This window comes from Melozone crissalis, unplaced genomic scaffold (genome assembly GCF_028551555.1).
Source record: "Melozone crissalis strain CALT ecotype California unplaced genomic scaffold, PUWL_Pcris_2 ptg000013l_1, whole genome shotgun sequence".
NCBI lineage: Eukaryota > Metazoa > Chordata > Aves > Passeriformes > Passerellidae > Melozone > Melozone crissalis.
The window spans coordinates 38,197,212-38,213,480 of NW_026535791.1; the positions used below are offsets into that span (position 1 = coordinate 38,197,212).

The 16,269-nt window shown below is 38.5% G+C and overlaps 1 protein-coding gene across 1 annotated transcript in view; it reads right to left on the minus strand.

Moving 5' to 3' along the window:
* SLC10A2 (solute carrier family 10 member 2) overlaps positions 1 to 10,205 on the minus strand; it is a 52,115-nt gene extending 41,910 nt beyond the window's left edge. The window contains exons 1-3 of the mRNA XM_054272316.1: positions 9,966 to 10,205; positions 7,270 to 7,465; positions 1,035 to 1,168 (exon numbers count right to left, since the gene is read on the minus strand). Coding sequence (XP_054128291.1) covers positions 1,035 to 1,168; positions 7,270 to 7,465; positions 9,966 to 10,205 — 570 coding nt within the window. The remainder of the gene's footprint in view (positions 1 to 1,034; positions 1,169 to 7,269; positions 7,466 to 9,965) is intronic.
* Positions 10,206 to 16,269: the final 6,064 nt, after the last annotated feature.

The following is a 16,269-nucleotide window of genomic DNA, read 5'->3' on the forward strand; positions in this document are numbered from 1 at the left end:
CCAGCATGATCTCTATCTCTGCACTTGGGTGACATGTGACATGAGAATAGCATCACCAGCACTTAATTCCCAAGAGAACTGAGCTTTCAGTAGCAATCCAGGACTCCAATCACCTGTCCATGTGGTTTGCTTTGGACTTGAGGTCTCTTCACTAGCCCCAGATCCTAATAATCTTGTCTTGTACCACATTCTAAAGATAACCAGCTAAACTCCCACCAGATCTTCCTTACTGCTTGTTTCCTGTTTTTTCTCCACATTCAAGTACCTTTTATTGATTTTTCCTACAGGCAACATCACGGGTAATGCATTACATCTTACGCCTGGAGACTTCTGCTGAATTTTTAGCAGTATTACAAGGTTCCAGTGGGGTTCTCCTGGCCCTCTGCAACTCAGTTCCATGTTTGCCAAATTCATATAATATTCTTTTCAGTTAAGCAGTGTGCATAGAGGAGGGAATTATAAAGGATGAAAAACATAAGTATACCTTGGGGTTTATTTTTGAGCTTTATTGCAATGTTTTGAAGAATTCTGAGTGTGTTTTATTGTTAGCCTTTTAGAGAGAGTAGCTGAAAACAATATTAGCAAGTAAACATGTGAAGAAGTGCATGCTTTTTCAATGAGGGCTTATAAAGCAGCTTGAAATGCTAAGATCCTCTCTTCCAGCTCCCCAGATATCTTTGTATCTTCACTGTGTTCCAAATACCATCTGCTGCTGCTTATGTGCCTCATCATTGAAATGTAAACTGAAATTCCTCCACACTGGCACAACAAGTGCACACTGAAGAATATCTTCTTCTCTTGGAGAAAAATAAAACTAGAACCACACTACCATAGCAGTTATGGGATGTTAAATATTCATGGTGACCTGTGAGAAGTTCTTTTCTAAGCTTTGTAATGCAATAAACACAACTCTCATTTTTTTTGCTTTGGCTTAATTCACTGTTACATCTTCCACAAACTGAGTGGAATAATTCTTAACAGGGGAAATTCAGTGTAATGAACACATTAACTCTGTTTTGCTTAAGATTAAATACGGTTTCTCTCATGGCCAGGCAGCAGCCTTTATTTGTGGAAAGCTTCTGCACTCTCATGCTGCTGAGAACTTCCTCCATGCAGCCGACCAGAGGGCCAAGCAGCTTCTCTCCTTTGGCCTCCAGGCGCTTTAAGCCTACGGCGTTCATGAGGCACAAAATGCACAAAGTGCATTTTGATGTCAGACTGACTCTGAGTGGAAGATTTCAGTTAGCTCAGCAAACATTTTGATTATAATGCAATTCCGATTTTGAATAAAAGGGCCTAGAAAAGATCTTCTGGTGCTTGGGAAATGGCAGCTTTGAAACCAACTGTACTGTAAATCATCATTGCATATGTGTAGCTCGGTTATGGATATAGGTGTCTTCTGCTGAAACAGCATAATTTCTGTGACCTGTTGAGCTAGCTAGAAGAGGGAAAGTGGTCCATGACTGGGCTGGATTACTTCTGTCATCCCTCAGGTGCTGGAGCTTGTTGGTGTCTAACTGGCTCAGCAAATGTCAAGGAGGCTGTTTACTCACTGGTGGCATAGGACATTTAAACTGAGGTTTACAAATTTAGGATTGGAAACTGCTAAGTATTAAATATTAAATACATGTGGGAAAGTGGGATTTTTTTTCTGTTCTCTTCTTATCACCTTTAAGCTTTTCTCTGAAATTTTATGAGATAAAACTAAATTTTTAATTGCAGCTGGAATATTCTGGTATTTTAAAACTCTGTATATAAACACTTGAAAAAGAATAGCAATAAAGTGAAAAACATCAGTGGTAAAATACTTAGCCAATAATACTCTGTGTTCTTCTTATTTTTACATCTACTGGCTTTTGTTTGAATGAAGAATGTGGGACATTTGTACGTTGATCTGAAAAATGATAGCATTTTCCTTTTTGCTTATTCATCTGGAGAAGTTTTAACCCAGTTTCACTGAGTATGTCCTAAAACTTTTGACTAAGCTGCATTTAGTGGATTGGATTTGGGATAGTAGCTTCACATACCTAAGGAATGTTAAACTGATAAAATAATGCCAAGTCTTCTTATTTTATTTCCTATATCTTATTGTGAAATCAGCACTATAATTAGATATTTTGAAAATTTAATAGAACTTTCTTCCTTGAATTAATACAGACAGATCAGAGTGACAGCACTGAGTCAGGAGATGAAATATAAAAGGGATGGTGTAAACTACAAGGAGTCACTGTCTAACAGCAAATTTCTGTTTCTTGTAATAGGAACTGTCAAATAATTACACATTGCCTAGGGAGAATTCATCAGCTTGGTGCAACAAATAATGAAGCACATTATCAGGATAAGCACATGAATTAAGTTAGAATCTCAAAAAGTACAGAAGTTCAGTAATTCTTCTAGGAAATTCAATCTGCATTAGTAATTTCACCAAAATTAGGGCATGTAATAGGTCCCTTATTGCAGAATAATGGAATTGTCTTTAATAAAAAATAGAGGTTTGATTGTAGAGTGAAATGGCAGACTTTCATTGTTTTGGCTGTAATAAAGACAGATGCATGACATTATGTATTTAAAAAGATCATTTTTACTCACTAAAACAGTACACATTATATATGATATACATAGCAGCAGACTGATAGATTGCTGGGAAGACATAAAGAATGTCAGTTTGCATTAATACAATAGCATTACTTCAAATGGCCTCTGCCAATGTAAATGAGATAATATTCCTGGCTCTCAATCTGCTATATTTAAGCTGAGAAAGATACATTTATTCTTTTACATGCATTAGCACAATTTCCACTATAGTCAATGGGTCAAATTGCTCTTAAACACAGTTGCCCAACACCATCTATTTCAGCGTAGTGACAGCAGAATTTAGCCTGTTGGCTTGTCTGATGAAGAGACTTTCCTGCCATTTGCAGGCCAGACGAGCTGGCTTGTCCATTAGACCCGTGGCAGTTACACTTGTACAGTGCTCCATAATTCTTTTGATCAATTAAGAAACAAAAGTGCTCCTGAAATTTAATTTGCTGTACCTTTATAGTTTTTTTTTTTTACTATAATGAATCCTGAGTAGTGTAATTACCTTTAGAAGTGGTACTGAATAAAGCTACCAATTTAAAATATTGAACAAAGTGTAGATTTGTGGCCAAAATGCTGCTTGTGAAAGAATTATTCTATCTATCTACCTATCTTGCTTGCTACTTTATGAAAATGCTGCTTGTCCCTTAACAGTGTATATTATTATTTTCTTTAAACTACTTATTAATTTTAAAAATGAAATTACCATAACAAAACATTAAAAAAAGAGTCTTATATTACAAAAAGCTACAGAAGCTGCCATAAGAATGAAAATAAATGTGCATACACATCCAATAAATTATTACTACCAACAGCTGGCTAAAATACAGGCCTTGGTAAAATATAATTAAAATTATAAAGATTCTAAAACTGTAATACTGGAGTTTCCCTTCTGATCAGACTTTAAAAATGATTTTGCCAGTCTAAGAAAAATTTATTTATAAAGCATCGTAGTTTTTGATCAGTGTGTATTGATTTGAAGACTGAAGCAGTTAAAGGGAAGAAAGGTTATTCTGTGGTTACTGCACAGACTTCTGAATTGCTCTTCCTGGATTGCAGTTCTGCTTGTGCTACCTATTTGTGCAGCATCTAAAGAAGTCCTAGACTAATTGAATTATTATATCTGTAATAAACTCATGTAGGTCTTTATTTGCAAAGAAATCAGATGTCTTGGGATGCACATAGGTAATACTGTTTTTTCCAAAGTACCTCAGGCACTAATTTCATTCTTAGAAGCCTAAATATCTCTAAAACATAGTTCTGAGAAATCAGGCCCCATTAAATTTAAATGATGTGCAGGCTATATGTGCACTGGTAGTGCTCTCCTGGTATGGAAATAACAATATTCTAATGCAGTTAACCGCTCCAAGAGGAAATTCAGTAGGAACTGCAAAGTGATGCATATTAAGCCAGCATCAGTACATTAAATTACCCTCTGAGTGAAACAAGTTAAATTGGTCAAATTTCAGGTATACTGATCAAGCAGCATTACTTCTGGGAACTCTGCTGATGTAGCATGTCAGTCACACTTAATAAGCCTTAGTACCCTGCAGTAACTTAACTTTCAATAGAAACCAATTCAGAGGACCTGTCCTCTCTTCCTAAATGACTTGTGAAGCGAGTCTTAATCTCTGAAGCCAGGCAGAAACCTTTAGAAGGCTGTAGTTTTGTTCCTAAACACTTGCTTACAAATATTCTCTGTTCAAAGTTATGAGGAAAATTTTACAAAAGGCCCTTTCTAAACCTATGACTTTTGCATTAAAAAAGCAACATGAAGATTGGAGATACTGCGGTCCAAGTGCCTTTATTCTTTGAAGGACAGAGGTTCAAGACCTCTCAGCTGAGAATTAAGAACTAATTTGGAACACAAGTCTCCCATTTTAGCTCATTTATAGATTTTGGGTAGAAGGTGGGCAGCACCCTATCAAGACATGAAGGTGTGGTTTACTTTATTTCTCTTGCTCTTCTTCTTGGAGGCCTCTTAGTTAAAAGTCCTTGAGAAGTTGAAATTTGTGGTGCACACAGAGTGCAGGTATCAGATTTATCTTAGAAATATTGCTGTAATTTAATAGTGAGGTATCCACAGAGACCAAGAAGAGAAAATTAACTTTGGTGCTTGACTGTCTGTTTCAACTAGATATTATTTCACCAATTTACATGACAGTCTTAAAGGACAGAAAGGGTTTTTTGGAAAAAAAAATGGAATAAGCAAGAAGGTCTTGGTATCCTGCCAAGGTGCAACTGCATGAAACCTTGCTTATAGAGTGCTTTGAATTCTTTAAAGAAAAGTGTAATAAAACTGCAGGTTATTGTTATGAAACATACAGAGACTTCCCCTCTCAAACTTTCCTCTTGCATTGTCTGTGACAATCACATATTTTCCTGCTTGGCTTCCATCCTCTGTTCTTTCTAATACAATTAGCTGTTGGCAAAACTGCTTTGAACAGTGGAAAAACAGGGAGTTAACAAGTGCACAAACTCCTCATATGTCACAGAGAAGATTTTACGTATTTTTATGGTAATATTTAAAAATTTACCTCTCATGGGAATATTATTCAGACATTTGTAATTGAGCTTGACCTTCTGCCACATTGTTGTATATGTTCTACAAGCTTATGGATATGCATAGGTTTATGTGAATAGTTGATTTCTGAGATAGAAAATAAAGATCCTGAATTCTCTGCTGTAAGAAGCTCAGAGAATTTAGTACCAAGCTACAGCTGAGATACTGAGATTGTAGAAATGTTGTATTCTGATTACTTAAACATAATGTATGGTATTTACACAGCCTCAGTTTTAAAGCAATTATTTTCTTTATGTGCTCCTAAGTGAACCGAATGCAGCTTGTTTTCCTTCCTGTCTTTACACTAAACATCATTCAGTCCTGAAGCCATGATGGGAAAAGTGTTTAATTTTCTTTAGAACTATAAAGCACTTTGGCAGCTTGCTGCTTTGTGCTGCACTGCTGCATGCAGGTACTTATCCCAACCCCTACTGAGTGCTTCGAAGTCATCTTCATGCTAAGATATGCCCGTAGCCAGCTGTTGCTCCCTCTCCTGACATTACTACACTGCCCTTAACCTTTCTTTTGCAAGCTTTGCTGTCGAGGCCCGTGTGTTGTGTGGTCTGCTCAGGACCCTTAGCTCAGCTCTGTGCTGCAGGCACAGCCACCTGAGAACCACCTGGGAGCTCTGCCTTCACTGAGGGCTGCCAACCCCCCTACACCAGTCCAGAACTCTGAGCATGGCCTGTTCACCTTAGCTGGGCATTTCAGCTGGGAAAAAATTTGACTGCTCATTTCCTGCAGATGCTGTAGAACAGCACAGGCTTTCCTCAATTTATTATGCAGTTTCACCTTCCTTTTGTTCTCTTGTCACTGAATTACAGGTAAGTAAGATGATTGCAATTACTGAAAACTCTGTGGTTTGTGCAGCATTAGATTTTTCTGTAATGAGCCGTCATTATGATTTGGGATAAGCTTGTTTTGCTTGAATGGTTTATCAGAGGTTTGGTGTCTGTTAATTGGTTTTTTTGTTGTTTGGCTGTGCCTTTTTCTTTTCCCTCTCCTTTGTCAATTTTCATTCTCTGTTTTGTTTGGATTTGAAGAGAAAAACTTTTTTTTGTTTATTTAATGCTTCAATTAAACTACTCTACAGTCTTATTCAAGCATATCACTGCTGGTATTAAAGAATAGAAACATATTGCCAGCTGCTGGACAAAAGTCAGGGACTGCTTTTAAGGAATCTATGCAGCATTACTGATGCAAATTTGTAGTGATTTGCTGCAAATATACAGAAATATTTTGATACTGGGAGGAAGAATTTTCTCCACTGTTGGTTGTGCAGTTGTGGGATTAAGATACCCAGTGGAAAAAGATGTGTTTTGCATACAGCATTCATTGCATTTCTGTTTCTTCAGTAGGGTGACACAATACAGTCCTGCAGATGTTAGACAATGTGCCTCTCACTCTCCAGAAAAGCAATGATCCTCCTCCTTAGACTGAACTTTGTAGATCCTTTGTGTTGGGGAAGATGGAACAGGAAAGCCTTATAAATATGATTGCCTGGCAAAAGATTTTGAGAATACAGAAACTATAAGCGAGATTGAAGTGAAAGCAAGTTTTGAGATCCCTTAGTTACTGAACAACTGGAAAACAATGGTGTGGCCAGCCGAAGGTAATCCCCTCTTGATGAAACAATACCCTCTGCAAGCAGGCAGGTCCAAGGGTCAGAGCAGACCCTGCAGCTTGGCAGATAGGGCCCAAAGAGTAAGATTTAGTATAGTAATGTAGTGATTCTTATAGGTTGTATGGAAATGTTATAGGATATGCATGCTGTAGTAGATTGGTTGATGAGAATCTGAATATTCAACACTGAAGATGATTTATTGTATTGTAACGGGAACTTCACGCTCTTTCCTCGCTCTGTTTTCGTGCTTCCTCTCCTCTCCTCTCCTCTCCTCTCCTCTCCTCTCCTCTCCTCTCCTCTCCTCTCCTCTCCTCTCCTCTCCTCTCCTCTTCTCTTTTTGCGCTCACTTCTTCTTCGTCTTCTCCTCTGCACTTCTTCACCCCCTCCTTTCTACATGGTCTCCACTCTTAAACCTTTGTCTTTAACTCTCTTACACTTTAAGCCTCTCTTCTCTCGGGCCTGCTCTGAGCTGTGGCTGGCAGCTCCTAGCAGGGCCCTGCACCCAGGCCCTTTGCAATAAACCGATAGTTCCACGACCTGACTGCAGAGATCTCTCGTCTCCGTCCGTCCTGACCGTGTGTGACCCCCGTCACTCCTACAGACGTTCTTACACCTTTGCCTTTGCCCTGCACCGGAAGAGGTTTCTTGGGCCTGTAGTGAGGGGACACAAGCTTCCACCAGTGTGTAAGGGAAAGCTCCTGTGTTACAGCACATGTATTCACTTGTACAAAGCTGGGTCTCCATCAAATACTACAGAGTTCAATGGCTGTACATCTGGTTTTCTGTGTTCAGAACGTTTTACTTAATCACTATGCCCTTGTTTGTAAGCACAGTTTAATGTCAATAGTAGGAATAAAGCAAAAACAGTCATATGTATAATCTGAGGAACTGTGCTACAAACTGGGTCACTGAAAAGGCTCAGCCTGTAAATAGATATTTTGGAGTTGTTATTTGACACTCTGAGCAGTTGCCAACAGCTTGCCTGGCTGAGTGCAACCATCAACTTTTTATGCAACTCAAAACTCTTCACACGGTCAGTTCCCAGGTTTCTCAATTCTTCTAATGGCCTATTTGAGGAGTTCTGTGGTACATGCAAAAACTCTTCCAAATCAAAGGCTCTCTCTCTTTCTGTCTGATGTTTCCTGGGAGATATATATCTTCATGTTTTGTTTTGTTTCCATGATTGCTTTTTTTCCCCCAAGATCTATGTAATTTCCATTTGGCATACAGTACACAACAGATTTAACAGAGCAACACAACCCTGCCATAACTGACTGCTAAAAAATGCTGTCTCATTAAATGTCAGCCTGGATCCCTAATTCTGTTCTCATCTCTGATTTTTGTGGCTTCAGTCAAAACACTTGAGCCAGGATGATAACCTTTACTCACCTGCAGATGTGTGTTACTGCCTTGTGCACTAAGGACCTTGATTGTTTCTGTGACTTAAATATATTTATTTTACATGTTTTATCATGATTTACTCTTCTTCTAAGCTGGCCAACCAATGCCCCACGGACTCCCAATTGGGAAGATGAAGTACCTAGTTAGTGCACAGAGCTTTGCAAATGTCTGGAGATACACACATATTTTATGAAAAAACATGCTCTTCCATGACTTATTTTGCTTCATGTCTCACACATTGCATGGCATGCTAACAGCAAACAGTTTAATATACTTAGAGGCACTGTGGTATGTGATACCACTGATCTAAGCAATCCATAGGAATGTCTGTTACCTCACCTTGCTGCATGCTTTTATTTCCTTAACAGACAAAAATATTTCTAAAATAGACAGGATTATAAAAAATAAGTAGTAGGACAGTCTGGATTTTACCAATTTTAATACATTACTTGTTACTTGAATAATTCAGTGTGACAGGAGGCTTCCAGATATGCAACTTGAATTCCAAAACTAGTTCACATGTACATGATAATTCTTAGCAAGCAACTTAACGTTTTGCATTTTTAAAGCATAATCTCCTAGTAGTGAAGAGGAGAGGATAAAAACCATTCTTGATGCATGCAGGAAAAGAAACAGAATATATAAGTTCTAGATAAGATCTGTATGTTTGTATGTTTGTAGTTATAGATTAGAATTGGATCCATGTTTATATTTGCTATGTTTTCCTTCCATTTAAGTCAGTTAAATTGGATTAGAGGAGTGTCAAAGATGCAGTGTGCAGCGATGGCACTCCTGTCTATATTCATCAAAGAAGCCTACTTAAGTGAAAACACGAGGCACAAAACTGTTATCAGTTACTATTTCTTTCTATTGTGCATAAATCATTTTGCTTTAAAGCGTGTAACAGGAATGCATGGAACACATGGGAAGAGAGGAGCTTCTCTGCATTTTGCAGGGACCATGAGCACACTCATCCTGCCTCTGTGCCGCTTTGTCACCCCACTTCTGGGCAGACAGTCCAGTGCTGTGCAGTACAAAGGGAGGGGATCACAGGTGAGGAGGCGGCTATCCAAAGGAGCCCAATTCAGTGTTTTCTGCTGTAAGATCTGTCTCGCTGTAAGTGTGTGCAGGACTACTGCATGTCTGAAGTGGCATGGTTTGGTGCCTTTAGATCTTCCCAAGTGCAGTTTGAGGATAAGGGCGAAGTTGTTCATGAGTCTCAAGAACCTGGCAGTGTGGCAGGAGCTGCTGTTGGGTGCTCTGTGTGCTCCCATGAGTTTTACAGCTGGAGTGCTCTGGGTCTGATGTGTCCCCGCTGCACTGTGCTTGCTCTGCACAGCTCACGCTGCAAGTGGGAGCCTGGGCACAGAGTGCTGCCCTGAGTAATGTGCCTGTAATGCTGAAGGCCTTCACCATCCCTTTTGGTTTGGTTCTGGAAGTTCAGCCAAGTGAGATTTCTTAGTCCTACCTGCACGTGTACCTGCCTTACTCCATCTGAACAAGCTTTGACTGTAGATGGAAAAGGGATTTCTTCCAAATCACAGATTGAGTCAGTCTATGAGTTTCTCAAATAGGACTTTTGAAGAAAAGCTTAACATTACATAGTAATAAGCCCCTCTGTCTTACAATACAAATGGCTTATCAGTTGAACCCTGTAACTAAATTACATCTTCTACAATACCAAATCATTGTTCTAAGAAAGAAAGCAAGCAGGTAGAAAATGATATCAAATAATACTGACACTTTAGGCAGTACAGAATGAAAAAAGTGAAAAAGCTGAATGTTATTGTTTCTTACCACTTCTCTTATTATCTCATGAAGCTCATTTGTATGACCTTTAGCCACTTTTACTTGATAATATATGGTGTAGTATTCTTGGGCAGAGAGTGAGTCAGTTAATCTTCCTGTCAGAGGGGTACTCTTGCAATTCACACGGTAGCTGGAATTAGAAACTGGTGAAGCTACAGATGAGACATCATGTTCTGCAGCAAGGAGGCTTATTAATGTTCCCCATGCTGGTACTCCAGGATTGACCATCTGGTTCTGTAAATAACAAAATTAATTTACATGTTGACCAACTAGCAACAGTTTCCATTATGCTAAACACCTGTTATCACTTAAAGCCATTTCACTGAATATGATGCATTAGCTGTATATTATTGGTGCTGAGGAGGAATCCAGAAATATGTCATCCACTTACATGGTTCAGGTGTTGCTTAACCAATCTATTAAATTTGCTGAAGAGTTTATACAAGAAACAATTGTATCTAGGAGGAACACAAGAGAGCATTGTTAATTATCTTAAATATTTCTGATTACTGCTTTAAAAATACACTCTTCTGTCTGTTGTGGTATGAGATGTATGTGAGAATGACTATATGATGTATGCCAGTCACTCTTCTGTTTATTTCAGGCTTTTATCCAACAATTAAGGATAAATATGTGCAGATATTATTATATTCTTATTACTGGTAGGTGAAAAATGTCTAGAGAAAGCTGTTAGAATTTGCAAAACCAATGTCACCAGACAAATCTTGCAATAATCTATCAGCTAGAGAGGGAGAAAGCTTCTAGTCTTGCAAGAAATGGCTTCTTGCTTTTCACTTCCCAAGGATCTGTGGACTTAAAATATATTGCATGGTATTCCATGAAGGAAAAAAACCTTTCAGATGCCAGGCAAAAACTTTTGGGTTGCCAATATATGCCATATTATTTATTATTTATAAATAGTAATATTATAATTACAAATGTATGAAATATATTTATAATTATAAAATTATTATTTATTAGCTTTGTAGAGCAAACTGAAGACTAGAAGACTTCTGGATAAATAAGCATTTATTATGGACTGAAATTTTTGGAAGGTAGGATGGCCTGTATGCTGACTCGGATTAATTTGCTCTTAGCCAGCTGCATAGCCACAAATAAAATCTTTTTGTAGCACAATGAACTTCATCTCCTAATTTGTTCCAATATGGATAATCAGCAAGCCTCTTGTCTGAGGTCTAGACAGGAATCCAATATAAAAATGAGACACAGCAAAATCATCTGTCTAGAAATGAGGCATATGTCTGTCTGCCAGCTAGATTTTGGGTTTTTTACTCTTTCCGTATCCTTTACTGGCAATTTGCTTTTCATATTTAATTTAAACAGCAACAAAATTTTTCTTTCACTTCAATACTTTCAGTCTCAGTTCACTGCACATACAAAGCTTGCTATGAACATTCGGGTTCAAGGTGAAGTTTATTTGTTTGAGTTTCCTGTGTCTTGTAGTCCTAGAAGGATGTGTATAACAGTTAGATGTGTGTAATAAAACCACACAGTTAATTGAACTAGAAACTTGAATGTCTCTGAGTATTTTCCAGAAGGTTGTGCATGAGGCATTGACAAAGCTACAGGGCAGCCACACTTCTCTTCAATATGCCCTCAAATGATTTTACAGATTCAAATGTCTTAACTCATAGTAAAACAAACTAACACCATGTAAGTCAAGATCTGTATATGAAATATTTCTTTGAAATTAATGATTTTATGCAGTAAAAATGAGCTAAGTGGACTGTCTGAAGGCAACAAGGACTTTGGAAAAAACTGCTCAGCCGGGAGTATTTCCATTCAAGTGACTTTCCATGAAGATCCTCAGTCCATTTCAAACACAACAAACAGGAACACGAGTAGAGAGAAGAGAGAGCAAAGAAAGAAGTCAAGCATAAAGAGAGGCAAATAAAAATTTTCAATTAGTCAAATGCTTAACTGCTCACCTCTCTCTTGGGTGCAATAGAATGACAAGTGAAAGCACAGGGCCCTGAATTTAAATTTGCTGATGTCTGACACTTCTGTCTCTTTAGACACTCACAAAATACTGTTTAAAACTTGTAATATTAAATAAAAAATAGTGTTAATCTATTTAAATTGGCACACCCTTTAGAGTTTGAGGTATTAAAATGTAATGATGATTGTTGTATACTTATGGCGGAAAGGTTTTGTTGGAAGGGAATATGTGAAGGTTATGCAGTTCAGTCTTGATGCTACATGAACTTCTGTTGACGTGGCATGATGTCTTGTAGAACAGTAAAAATGCATTAAAGGGGAACTAAAATAAAATTCAAATGGAATTTCAGAAACTGAGGCACATAATTTTTAATCACAAAAAAATCAGGGGATGTGCTTCATGCAGCCACCCCAAAATCTATTTTAATTCCAAATCAAAATAAAAAAGGCAAACATATTTTCATTTTACATTAGGTAAAGAAAATTATCTTCTTTTTTTAGCAAATTGTAAGACATTCCTCTGCTAAATGGACACAATTCTTCAGGAGCAAGCCCTTAATTCTTTTAGGTGAAGGATCCAATCAGTAAATATTGTAAAAAAATCAGGAGTGTGGGAAGTCCACTATGGAAATGACTATTATTTCCAATTCACCCTAATCAACAGAGAAGGTGAGACTTCTCTGGGGTGTGATCCAGGCAGGAGGTAGCCATATTCCCCTATTGAAGGGACACTGCACTGACTTTAGAAGTAGCCATTGTGACTCAGCAATAATGACCTACATGCTTAGTAAATGGAACTGGAAGGATGTGTGTCCTGAAAGAGCCTTTCCTTTCCTATAAGTTTAGAGGGAGCTTGAGATGGCCAGCTCAGATAAAAATATCAATATTTGGTTAAAAGAAACCCGTCCTAGCAGTGAAGAAGTGTTAACAAGTAGCTGAAGGATAAAAACCAGCTACTACTTTACACTAATGGAAATAGTTGATGTACACTAACTGCTGACATTGTATTGCCTTGTGTGGTTGAACACAATATCTGATGTTTTGTCTATACAAGTCTGTGTAAAAGCCAAACAAAAAGAAGAATCTTCAAGATGTCGTGAAGAGAGAGATTGCATTAAATAAACAGACTCTTCCTTTTCTGTATGCTTTTGCAATTACATATATGAACAAAACCAGCAAAATTTACTCTGTTTTACATTTGTCGTAATTGTTCTTCAAAGGCAAAGTATCTATATAGACAAATGAAAAAAAAATAAATGCAGACAAGTTGCATCTCTGAAGGTTTGAAATAGTCTTCCTGTCTCACTGGGTCTTTTATTTGTTTGTATGCTGCTTTTATTTTTTTCAAAGTAGGAGTCAGTGACACAGGATTTTTTTTAAAGTATTGCATATTTAATTAGCCACTTTCACTCTTCTTGAACTGAACTAGTGGTAAGTGAAACTATCCTCTTCTCCTGGCAATTTGGATTGATTTGAGAGTAAGACATTTGCCCTAAGGGAGAGAGGCATTGCATCTGCATAGAGCTGAACAAATGTTTTTTAATTAATGATTTATTCAGCTTATGCACTTCTTTGTTGGTGTGTAACAGAACACCCCTGGGAAGATCACTGAAAGAAGAGGCTGAACTTGGGACCTTGAATCTGAAACCAGGAATGTCTACTGCCAAAAGCCATGTCTTTGTTTAACAAAGCTGCTTCGGCATCGTAACCCCAGGATGGGGTCTCTCCACTCCAGAGAGTGTTGCTTCCCTGGGTATCAGTCAATCACTCTCTAACTGTCTGCCTGACACCCAGTCAAATCCAATCTTTTATTAAGTAATTAAATTTATTGAATTACCTGGAGCCCATTTAGGTGACCTAAATTAGCATAACACTAATAATATACCATGTTTAACAGAAGAAATACAAGATGCAGCTTTTCCCTGCCAGGTTTCCAATCCCATTTCTTGCTGAGGTTACTGGGTTGCTGTAGTAGACCAGGAGCAGTCATTTCTAGCCTCTGTCCCTCTTGACACAGCCTGTATTTATGCCATGGGAGCCCAAACTTTGCTGGATTTAACTCTGAAGAAAAGGACAATTTTGGGTGGAGATCAGTTTTGAGGCAAGGGAATTCCCTTTTTCTGCTGTGACTTGTCAATTCTTTGATCTACCTTGCTTGGATGTCATCGGAGTTTTTAACAAATTCTTATTAACTTATAAAGAAAGAAAGAGAAACTACACCAGGCAAGGTCAAAGACTAGCTCAGCCTGATGCCTTTAACAGGGAGGGCAGCAAATACCTGGGGAGATGACATGAGGACAGGAACAACCATCAGGTAGTGCTTCTCTTCCCTGTAGGCACTTGAAGGTTTGGCAGAGCTCCCAGCCCAGGCACTGCCCACAGGCTGTATCCATTCAGACTGATCAAAGTTCAATCAAAAGTTAATTATGGCTCTTGGCACCTCGTGCTGACATCAGGGAAGCAGCAGAGATTTCTGGGGGGTTTGGTGTGGTGATTTTGCATACTTATATAATTGCAGTGAGTAGTGGCTGCTTGTTTGCCAGGAGCTTCATGAGCAAGGTCACTCCATGCCGACAGGACAAGTTCCATAACCCTTGTGCAGGTGAGGGACTTTCTTGAACATCTTATCTATATAGAATCATCACCAGAATAAATTCAGAGGAGCATTCTTCTCCGGGAAACATGTGCAAGGATTACATTATAAACATTTATGAAAGGACAGAGGAGGTTTTTTCAGTCCAACATGACACCCTGAGCAATGTTACTTGTTTCTGCTGCCACACTGGACAAGCTGTAACTCTGCTTCCAGGGGGCAGCTGGTGTTTATGGGTGCCATGATCTCTGAGAACAGTCACTCCTGTCATATTAATTTATGAGGAATGGAAAGCACTGTTTTCCATTCCTGCTAGATAGAGTAAGACTGTGAAAAAAACCTTCATGTTCATGAAAGATAAAATGATCACAAGTACTGTTAAAAATTTTTTAATTCAAAATTTATATATCAACTTTGTCTATATCCCAAAGTGAACAAAACGTAACAGCCTCAGTGGTGCAGGGTGGATGTAATAAATGTCGGAGTCTTGCTATAGCTGTAAAAAGACAGTCATTAGCCCCAGTTACTGGTGTTGTGAAGTGTTAGGGGGTCCTACAAAACTCTGGATAGTACAAACTGCTGGCAGACAATGCCCTGTGCTGATCAATCAGGTAGCAGCTGCCATTTAGCTGAACTCAAAACAGTTAAAAGGAGCTTCCTTTTGCTGCTTCTTCCTGGTACACCATGGCGGAAGTACCTATAATTTCTCTCTCTGAATGAATTGTTTGCTATATCAGAGATTTAAAGCCAGATTAATTGTTTTTGTAGGCAGTAGCAAAAAAAAATTATGCTATATCTGTTTGGATTTTTGTTTGGTGCGTGCTGCTTGACAGCAAGATCTTTGTCAGCTGGAGTTTTTGTGGGAAAGGTAGGATTTTTCAAAGCCAGTGAAGTGATTTAGGAGTGCAGATGAGACTGGATATGCTCATTTTTTCCTTCCACATAACACAGGACTAGTATCAAAAATGTACAGGTTTATCCCTCTAAAGTCTCCTAAATGCCTGAGATTTGACTGGAGAGTGTGAAGACAGTAAAAAAAAATCCTGGCAGGTTGAATTAACTCAGCACAGAGGTTGTTATGGATACACGAAATCCTTTGTACATCTCTCTGGATACACCTGCTCTGTCACAATCCTCTTAACAGGGAGGGTATCATGCAAAAGAGCTGCAGAGACAAGTGCACAGGGACCCCGTCCCTCTCCATACCCTATGTCTGCGAAGTCAGGGACCCAATTAAAAAACTCTCCAAAGTTTAGTTTGCAGTAGGGACTGGGAACAATGCTTTCCTCTTTCCGGCAAGATCCTACGGGTCTTTTTGGATACTTTTCCAGGTGGGTCTGAGCCCATGAAGTTCTCCTCTTGAGCTATTATTTTCCCCAAACTAGGAGATATGAAAGACCTAGCTTTTATTCTACTCTCTTGGGGTCTCCCAGTTATTACAGATGTTGTCCTGACCCTTTGAAGTTTTTCGGTGCTCTGGAGGTGTCAAAGTCAAAGATTTTGGTACAAATATGACTTTTCTGTGTTTAATTTTATATTTTTACTCAGTTTTTTGGGTGTGTAGGGTTTAGCAATGTCAATTATTCTCTCAGATTTATTTACAGCAAGCTACTAACATTGAAAACCACCTCTGAAATTGGAATCCTCTTCCTGCCTTGACCTGAGTGATTTTTCCTGAAGAATGTAGTCAAAAAAAGCCATAAAGTGCTTCAGAAATCCTGTGAGTCCCTGGGGCAGAGC